General features: G+C 35.2%; 1 protein-coding gene across 1 annotated transcript; it reads right to left on the bottom strand.

The window, feature by feature from the left end:
* Positions 1–8,867: 8,867 nt before the first annotated feature.
* Positions 8,868–9,800, bottom strand: LOC100730844 (olfactory receptor 2A7). The gene has a single exon (XM_003475660.1). The coding sequence runs from the start codon at positions 9,798–9,800 to the stop codon at positions 8,868–8,870; it is 933 nt and encodes a 310-aa protein (XP_003475708.1).
* Positions 9,801–10,581: the final 781 nt, after the last annotated feature.

The following is a 10,581-nucleotide window of genomic DNA, read 5'->3' as shown; positions in this document are numbered from 1 at the left end:
TTTGGCCCCTTTGTCAAACACAAGGTAGCTGAATGACTTTGTAATTGTGTCTGCATTTTCTAATGTGTTCCATTGACCCTCAGATCTGTTTTTTTTTTGTTGTTTTTTTTTTTGTTTTTTGTTTTTTGCCAGTACCATGATGATTTTATCACAATAACTTTGTAGTATAATTTAAAGTCAGGGATTGTTATGTCTGCTGCTTTCCTTTCTTGCCAGGACTGCCTTTGCTATTCTAGCTCTCTTCTATTTCCAAATAAAATTTAGGAATATTTTCTCCACATCTGGAGGTAAGCTAATGTTATTTTGATTGAGATTGCATTAAATCTGTATAACAGTTTTGGGAATATGGCCATTTTCATAATGTTGGTTTTTCCTATCCTTGAGTAATCGATATCTTTCTATTTTCTGATATCTTCTTGAATTACTTTTTTTAGAGTGATATAATTTTAAATGTATAGATCTTTTTTTTTTCATTTCTTTTTTTTCACTTTTATCGGTACCAGGGATTGAACTCACGACTGCCTGCTTGCAAGGCAGGCACTTATGCCGCTGAGCTAGATCCCCAGCCCAAATGTATAGATCTTTTATATCCTTTATTAGATTGATTCATCATTATTTCCTTTTTTTTGTCTTTTTCCTTTTTATCATTTAAAAATACTATTATGAAAGATATGGTTTCCCAATTTCTCTTTCAGTTAGCTTGTGGTTTGTGTTTAGGAGTTCTATTCATATTTGAGTGTTGACTCTGTATTCAGCTATGTTACTGAATTTATTAACTCTAGAAATCTTTTATTGGAGTTTTGAGGGGCTTGTATGTGGAGTACCATGTCAACAGTGAATCCTTATTCCTTTTATTTATCTTTCTTATCTAATTACTCTGGCTAATATTTCCAGAACTATATTGTTGAGTAAGAATGATGATAGTGGACATCATTGTCTTGTTCTTGATTTTGGATGGAAAGCTTTCAGTTTTTGTCCATTTAATACAATGTTACTTGTTAGTTTGTTATATGTCTCATTTTTAAAGTATATCTTTTTTGACTTGTCTTCTAAGTGTATAATGCAACATTCAGTCAATATATTTTAAGCCTGTTTTTAGCGTGTTGTTATTAAAGATCACATAGCAAACAACATGTCTGCCACATTGAAAATAGTTGGAGAAAAGTGTAGTGTCGTGCTACCCAACACTATTTTAAATGGTTATTCACCTGGGTTGGGCTCTGATGCAAGGAGGATGAAGCTAAGACAATCTCTAAAAAGTATATTTGATGTGCAATATAATATTCTGTTATTTAATTTACTCAAATACAAGTAAATATAAAAATAAGAATTTGAGCCAAATGTGGTACATTGCAGAACTCCAAGAACTTGAAGCAAGAAGATCAAAGTTCAAGCCCAGCCTGGGTAATTTAGCAACTTAGTGAGAACTCTTCTCAAAATACAAAGTAACAAAGACTGGAGATGTAGATCTAAGTGTTTAATTCCTGGGTTCAATCTTCAGTCTGGGGGGAAAAAGAGTCCTTGCTAGAAAGGAGAAACAAATGAGTTGCAAAGATGATGGATTGATGGTTGCAGAGATAGCTTTAATTACAGAATGAAAAGTAAGTATGAACTATATCTACCTATTTATAATGGAGGAGATAGAGACAGAGTGATTTATGGTAAGGAACTGACCTGATATTGGAGGCCAAGGAGCTGGATGGATACCTAGGAGAGCTGGTGGTGTAATTCCTGCCCATTGTGTCAGTCTGTGAGCTACAGAAGGCCCACAGCTCAGCTCAATGATCTTCAGGCAAAATGACTGAAAACTCTCCTTCTCAATCTTTTATTCTACTAATGGTTTCAGAGGATGGGATGAAATTCTCCCATATTGGAGCAGACAATCTGCCTCACTCAGTCCACAAATACATGTGTTTCCCTAATAAGGATGAAGTTATTTGTGGATTTTCAGCAGTACCCTTTGAGAACTCCTTAAAGAAGTACCTTTCTACCTAGTCAGTTGTGGTGGCACACACATATAATCCCAGCACTGGGGAGGCTGAGGCAGGAGGATTATTGCAAGTTCAAGACCAGCCTGGGTGACAAAGGGAGTTCAGGTCAAGCCTAAACTGCACAAGAAGACCCTGTCTCAAAAAGACAAAAAAGAGTATGTTTTTCTTCCTATTTTATTGAAAATTTTTATCATGATTGGATTTTGTACTTTATGCTTTCAGTATGATGCGTTATATTGATTGCTACTTGTTTGTCAAATCAACATCAGAGTCTTGGAACAAATTTCATTTTGTATAAATTATTACATGTAACAGTTAAAATTTTTATATTCATTGCTCTTTAGTTTTCTTATCTTTGTGATATCTTTCTTTTGGGATGGGTGTAATATTGACCAATAGAATGAGTTGGAAAATGTTCTGACCTTTTTTATATTTTGGAAGAATTTGTGAAGGATTTTAGGGTATTTAACAAGTTGGCTTGAATTTTTCAAGTTTTCTTGGTTTAGTTTTCATACTTTGTATCTTTGTAAGCATTTGTACACTTATCTAAACTTATCTAACTTTTTTGACAGGTGACTGACTCTCTCCTAATATTCATTACAATTATTTTATTGATGAGAGAAGAGCTTACACCCCTTATTTCTTTCCTGATTTTAATAATTGGAATCTTCTTACCTCTTATGTGTCAGTTTTAGCTACCTACTCATTTATACACTATAGTAAAAATAAAGTAGTTGACTGGCTTATGTGAATTAGATGTTCATTTCCTTGACAAAACCTGTTCAGATGGGCAAGGAGGCAACAGACTATCTTCTTTTTCCTCTTTCAATCATTAATTAGCTTACCAAACTAATTAGGCTTTAAAACTAATTGGTCAAAAATAATATCTTTCACAAGATTTCATCCTTTCTTGAGGAAGCAACAGTTGGAAAAATTGATGCAATATGAATTTAAGCTTTTAATAGTAGCAACTTGGCAATAATTATGTCAGTAATTTAGAGTTCAATCCCAAATCTTATTTAATAACTACTGGTAATAAGGGATCATGACTGTCACATTAAAACCATACAAAGTGAGAAAACCAAGAGGTAACAATGAAAGAGAAAATATAGAATTTGGAATTGTTAATATCAGTCTTTTGTTTCCACTGTAAATAATTGCAAAATTGAATGAAATGTGTGAAACAATTGTTTTCAGTTGTACCTAAGTTGATAGAACTGTGATGTGATACTTGTGAGGAGAAAATATGAGATGATCCTCACATTCAAGCAGGCTTCCTCTCATGATGCATCATCCACGCAGCAACCAGTAAAATGAAGTTGAAGAGGAAAGGTCTGGTTTCCTCAAATGTATGTATATGACAGAGATTAAGTAAAGAGTTAAAGAGGAAATTGGTATTTAGGGGTAGTGTGCTGAATAGGAGAAATAGGAGAAGGAACCCCCAAAGTACGTTTATGTGTTTCTCACATACCTGGGCACAACTAGAAGATGCAAGATGCCCAAAGGCATACCAGAAAACAGCTTATGTGATTTTGATATCTGAGAAGTACTGACCAGGCTGACTGTGAATGTAAATTTTAGAAAGTGCAGGGTATATCACAGCTACAACCTAGCCAGGATGGAGGGATTTTGATAAGACCATACTCAAGCAATAAAAAATAACAATCAAGAATGATCTGCCGCCATTATAATTGATTGTAATTATAAAAACAAAGTCTTTTCAGTCTTTGGAAAGAGTTTACATAGTCTCTGAAAGTATCACTCAAAATGTGAAAAGCAGGATAAACCTGATACATAAAGAAAACATAGTACAAGAGTACAAGAGGCTTTGTACATAGCAAAATTACAAATACTTCAGAGTAAACTAAAATGAATATGCTGACTTAAATGGAGACAAATAAAATTTTAAGTGATGTGATATTTTGATGAAGAAACACAATAGAATGAATAAAGAAATTATTTTAAGACATCAAGTTATAATATCAGAAATAATAAACACTGGATAACTTAATAGCAGTTATAATCCCTGGAAGATAAGATTTTTAAATTCAAACAAAGACTTAAAATATTCAAAAGCAAGAATAAAAGGAGACTGAAAAATAGTGCAGGTTGGTTGAAGTTAAAAATATAATAAACAGTCAAGAGGAAGAAAAAATAAAATGTGTCAAAAAAAGAGGTTGTATGAGAATTTCTTTTTTGGGTTTTTTTTTTTTTGTTGTTGTTGTTGTTTTGTACCGGGGATCAAACTCACACTTGCCAGGCAGGCAGTTATGCCGCTGAGCCAAATCTCGAGCTCTTGTTTGAGAATTTCTAAAGTGTAGTGAAGCAAGTACTTCTATGAATAAAAAAAAATTACCATGAATGTATCATAGCTAGAGTTATTTAAAACAAAGAAAAAAAGAAAAATTACATCTAGGAAAATGAAAGAATCCTCATTACCATCGGGAAGCATTCACTTCAGCTAGAAAATAATTTCCATTAGCATTTCTTACCTGTGCAGGTCTAATAGCCATGAAAACATTGTTTTCCATTCTTTCCTTCCATTTTTTGCTTTATGTCACAGCATCATTCTTCCATCTTAAAATATGAATAGTATTTTCTATGTATAGTAATTAATTCTCTCAACTCTTGAAGGAATAATTCTATTGTCTTCTGAATTCTCCAGTTTCAATCAAGAAGTCAGCTTTTTTAATTCTTATATTAGTCACTTTTGTTGGCCAGGAGTGGAGGTCTCTATCTCACAAAGATCTCATTACTCTAATATCATTCCTGATACAGGTGAAAGATTGCAGTATGTGATTTCCAAGGATTGCAGAGATCCTTAAAGCGATCAAGGACTTTTGTCTCATCCTTACTTTTCTTCCAGATTCAGCCAAGAGTTTTATATGATGCTTGTTTGTTTCATATTTTATCCACTATGATTAGATGTTTTGTCTTAAGATGATTTTTGCAAGCATTTATTTGTGAAGATAGAATTTAGACACCCCCAGAACTAAAAATCATGGAAAAGAGAGTCATATTATTGTCATTCTTTCTTGAAAATAAATTACAAGCTACAGAGTCAAATTTTAATTCTTCACACCTGTGCTTTCTATTGTGTTAAGAGTAACTGTATCAAGTATGTAAGCAGAAAGAAGCGGTGTGTGCTTAGATTTTGATACTCAGGAAAGCAAGAGTGCCTTCTTTCCTGTCACCTAGCGTTTTCCTTCTTTTCTGAGCCATGTCTTTCATTTGGCTCCCTGGTGTGAATCAGAGGAGACTAGCAGATGGCTATGAAGGGATGTACATGCAACCATAAAAAGGACATAAATGACACCATGGAATGCTGCAAACCTTTTTTTTCTTGCCAAAGGGAGATAGCAGAGAGCAATTAAATTGTTTTCTGTAGCTGCTGCTACATGGATCATCCTAGATGCATATTTGGCAAGACCTTTTTTCAAACAACTCTGCAAAAGATTTTGACCCTGAGCAGTGGCCAATTTTAGTAAGATACCCTTGAACTTTCCTCCACTCAACTGCCTCACTCCTTTTCCTCATTTCTAATTAGATGTTGTTACATGGTTTCTGTATGTAGCTTTATTTGGTAGGGGAGGGTGTTCCAGCTTTTAGAACCATGAACAATTGGAAAAAAATGGTAGAGAAAATTCAGCCTAGGATGTAAAAGCCACTTACAAAAGTAAAAAGTCTGCCACTTTGGTCTCAGTGAAGGGTAGGGGAAAGTGAAGAAAAACAAGTGGCCAGATGAGTGTATATCTGGGCTTTCCCATTCTCCACTGAAATCAAGAGGGTTGTTACATTCAATGAAAATAAATCTGAAAGTAGAGAAATAATTTCCCCACGTAGTTCATTCACTCCCACTTTACTCACGTCAGCCTCTCACCAGCTTTTCTTTTTCTAGATCAGTATAGTAACATTTATTTGAGGCCGAATTTGTCACATGAAACTCAGAAGACTAAGTTAATATCTGATTATTTGCCATTTTCAAAATGCCTCACATTTTGTATGGAAGTGAGGTAAGGACGCTAGCTTGGAACAGGAGTTCCTCTAGACTCTGCTTTCTTTCCAACCTTGTTTGTTGTAAGCCTTGTACTTTATACCTGAAGAACCTGGAGTTACTTTTAATCACCTACCTAGTTTACAATAGCTATTTATGTGCTGTTTATTCCCTTTGCCTCTTCCACTCCTATTTGCTTCTTGCGGCCTCATTGGCTGACTCTTATTTCCTGATATGTTCTTCCTCCCAGAAGTCTTCCTTGTCATTCTGGGTCAGTTACGCTTCCTCTGGGCTGTATTCACTACTTGTGCATATCTCAGTGATTAATTATTACGTAGAACTGTTAATTTCCACCTATATATTTGTTTTCCACTTCCCACTAGACAGTAAGTAAAATGACAGCAAGAAACATGTTGTGCTCACTCTTTCATTCCAAGGGCCCAGCAAAGCATGCATGTGCTTCTGTGAGCATGAGAGTGTGCACTGATTTAACAATTTGAGTTGTTCTTATGCATGTACTTTTTATAGTCATTTTCAGAAATTGTTAGATAAAGGTATGGCTTTCAGGATCATTTACTCATAAATTATTTGACTTCATGGCCTTCTAAATATGGCTTGATTTCATAACAATTCTGCTTTTATTTGGTAAAATGGGAAATCTGCATGTTCTGTTGTTTTATTTATAAATTATTATCCGTCTTGTTTAAAGATATAACAAATGTATATGTGGATACGTGTACAATGTATATGTGAGGAAATGTAGTGGCTACAATTAAGAAGTACCTTTTTGCTACTGACTATGAATCTTAGATTCTGCTAAGCATTTTGACATAATATTTCCTCCTGTCCTCATAGCAAGCATGTGAACCGAGTGTTAGAAACTCCATCTGCATTCTTAAAAATTTGCACACAATACTGAAGTCTGCACAGAGAACAATCACCAGAACTTTGTGAAAAACTATACCTAACTGAACTCAAAGCACAAGTGATTTGAACATGTTTTGTCATGGGATCATGTCTGTGACAGATGTTCTTGAAAAGAGGATGATTTATGAGAGAGAAATTCATATATTTTCCTCTTCAAAAATCTTCTCTGCAGAAATTATCTTTTTTAAAAATTTAGTGTTTATAAAGAGTTAGAGTAGTTATAAGGTTAAATTAAATTATATATAATTTGAGAAAAAGAATAGAAAAAAATGCCCTTATACATTCTTTTCAATACTTCATCTATTAGCTTGTATAATTAAATGGAAGAGTTTCATGGCTGAATAAAGAGGTCATTAACTGCCCTCAAACATGCAATTTAAAAACCAAGTATTCCTCTTTATTTATAACTCTAGTATCACTGTTCAGCTAGTTATTACAAAAATTCCAGTCTGCTTCTATTTGAAGCATTATCTGTTTGATCATTTTCCATTACTGACAATCAACTAAACCAATGACAAAAATCATGTAATTATTTTTGGGTTCTCACTTTCATCCTTCTCTCTCTCCATTGCTCTTTCCTATGACAATGAGTAGACATAGAGAGGTACAGAGAAAACATTGGTGAATCTACATGCATATTACCATGATGCCTGAAGTTTTTTTGGCAAGTTGTACTAATCACATTGTCAAGTTGCTTTACCTTGAATTTTTGGCTCTTGTTATTCTCTAACTTACTTATGTTTCATAAAACATTACTGTTTTGGGAATACATGCAAATATTTTAGATGTAGACCTCATTTTTTTTGTTTTAAAAACAAATAACAGGAAACCAATAAAAATGATGATACAGCATTTCAAAACAAAAATAATAGAAAATTAACACTAGTTAATATTCTGCATACTGGCTTGGGAATTTAGCTCAAAGGGCGGGCACTGAGCTCAGATGCTTAAGTGCCTGCCAGGTAAGTGCAAGGTCATGAGTTGAATTCCTGGTAAGAAAAAAAAATTGCATATTGATGTCTCCAAGGTAAATTTAGGCATCAAAACAGATCAAACTTTCAAACAATAAAACTGCAAACTGCTTTTTTGATGAACTAACAGAGATTAGTAGTATAGTTATCTATTTTTATATATATGTATGTGTATATATATATATATATATATATATATATGCATATACTCTTTTCCCTTCTTTTTTTACTCCTTTCCCCTATTATAGTTGTTGTTTCCTTTCAAGCACTTTCTTTCCCTTTCAGTGTCACAATATCTATTTTGGATCTTATTCACTCTTTCAGGTTTTTACACTAGGAAACAATACAATATTTACATATGTGAGTTTGACTTATTACATTTATTAATATGGTCTTAAATTGCATCCATTTACCTATAAAAGCCTCAAGTTTATTCTTCTTTATAGCTGAATAGTGCTCCATACAATACCATAACTTTCGTTATGTCATAACTTTTTAATACAAAACTGATGAACAGTTGAGTTGTTTCCAACATTTTTATCCAATATTTATAAAGGAGTTGGCATTTATGAATTAAAATATTTGAATAACGACTATATTATCAGTTTCTTACCTTGTGTCCTAAAATATCTTCCAATTCCTTGCTTTAATTCATAGTATTTTCTCTGCAGTGCTTCTTTTTAGAACAAAAAGGCACAGGTTTGTTCTGTCTTACTCAGAATAACATATCACATGACCACCTTAAAATGCAAATACTACGCGCATTATGCAGTTACTGTGAAAATATTTCATTACTTATGCAGCATCAACCTACAGTGCTAGAGACAAGAGAACAGAATAGGCTTCTGGGGAGAGGTCACACAGCAATTTTAGGAAGATGGAAACCATGTCTTCTAAAAGATCCTTAGCTATCATTGCAAGGTGTTGGATCATACGACTTCTCAGATAACTTTAGGTCAATGATTTGAATGTTTAATAAGACACTCAGGAAGTTCTTTCTTTTAGGAACAGCCTAGTCAGACCATTTTTTACCTCTTTGTTCCTCAGACTATAGATCAGTGGGTTGAGCATGGGATTAAAGAGACTATGAAAGAGCAGGAGATATTTTTTCTGGTCCTTCACATGCCCATGTTGGGGTCCAACATACATAACAATAGCTGTGCCATAAAAAAGTCCAACCACAGAGAGATGAGAGGAGCAGTTAGAGAAGGCTTTCTGGCGACCCTCCCCTGACCTGATTCTCAGGATGGCACGGAGAATATGAATGTAAGATACCACAACTGAAGAGAAAGGCCCCACCAGCACAGACACTGCCCCCGACAAAACCATGACCTCATTAATGTGGGTATCTGCACAAGCAAGTTTGAGAACAGCTAGAATTTCACAGAAAAAGTGATTGACTTTCTGAGCTCCACAGAAGGGCAATGGTAGGAGTAATGCTAGATGGACAAGGGCCAAGAGGATGCCTGCAATCCAGGAAGTCTCCACTAGGGCGATGCAGACCCTCCAGCTCATGATGGCAGAGTACCGCAGTGGGTGGCAGATGGCCACGTAGCGGTCATAGGACATCACCACCAGGAGCAGACATTCTGTGTGTGCAAATGTCAAAAAGAGGAATGTCTGAGTCATGCAGCCTGCAAAAGAGATGGGCTTGGCTGGGCTCAGCAGGTTCACCAGCATCTGGGGCACCGTGTTGCAGGCATAAGTGATGTCCACAGTGGCCAGGTGGGAGAGGAAGAAGTACATGGGGGTGCGCAGTCTGCTGTCCAGGCAGATGAGGGCCAGGATGAGCCCGTTGCCCAGCAGAGTTAAGGCATAGAAGAGGGAGAAGAGACCAAAGAGGAGCGTCCGCATGCGTGGGTTAAGAGGGAATCCCAGGAGGATGAACTCTGAGACTGAGGTCTCATTTCCTCCCATTTCTCTGTGAAAAAGACAAGAAAGCTCAACAGTTCTGAAAACAAGGCTGTCTCTGAACCTGTGCCACTGTCCACGGGACCCTGTGTGACGTTTCTTGAGAATAAACCTTCAATGACATTTTTTGCTTATTAATCAGAAGCTAAGTTAATCTTATGCTCTCAAAATGAAAAGGAAGTGATTTTATAACTTATAAATTAAATGCTTATGTTGTTAAAATATTATTGCCATTGTGTATTTATTTTCACTTCCACCAAAATTCAAATAATGTCAGTATATAGATGACCTTCACAGTGGTGGACACCTTGCACTTTTTATTATTCTAGCAGGTGTTTGCCTGCGTGCTTTTCTACACTACAGTGTACACAGCTCTTGCATGTGCAAGTGGGCTGGTATCTCTCACATCTGCAAGAAGGATGAGAAGAGGGATGCTAATGACCCATCTATCCAATTTTCTTATGGATTTATGCCTTCAAAGTATGAATTACTTGTTAGATTTGTGATCTTACTGGCACTGTATACTTGAACTAACACAATGGCAGTTTGCTGTAAATTTGGCTTCATGTATATTGGAAAGCTGTTTTTCTTTTACACCTGGGGAAAGTTTGGGTTCTGGCTCTGAATTTCACATTTAAAATAAGAATCTTAGAAAAATTCATAAGTGAGTTCCTACTAATCATTCTTCCATTCTTTTTTCTGATAATATTTTAAAGGTATCATTAGCAAGAGAGAGTGAACTTTTGCATTACTTCAAGGAAATTCAGAAAAGTTCGCAGTAGAATTG

This window comes from Cavia porcellus, unplaced genomic scaffold (genome assembly GCF_034190915.1).
Source record: "Cavia porcellus strain 051 isolate PalLab524CR breed Dunkin Hartley unplaced genomic scaffold, mCavPor4.1 scaffold_6, whole genome shotgun sequence".
In the NCBI taxonomy this organism is placed as follows: domain Eukaryota; kingdom Metazoa; phylum Chordata; class Mammalia; order Rodentia; family Caviidae; genus Cavia; species Cavia porcellus.
Note: the sequence above shows the minus strand (reverse complement) of the source record. Positions and strands in the feature narration are given on the sequence as shown.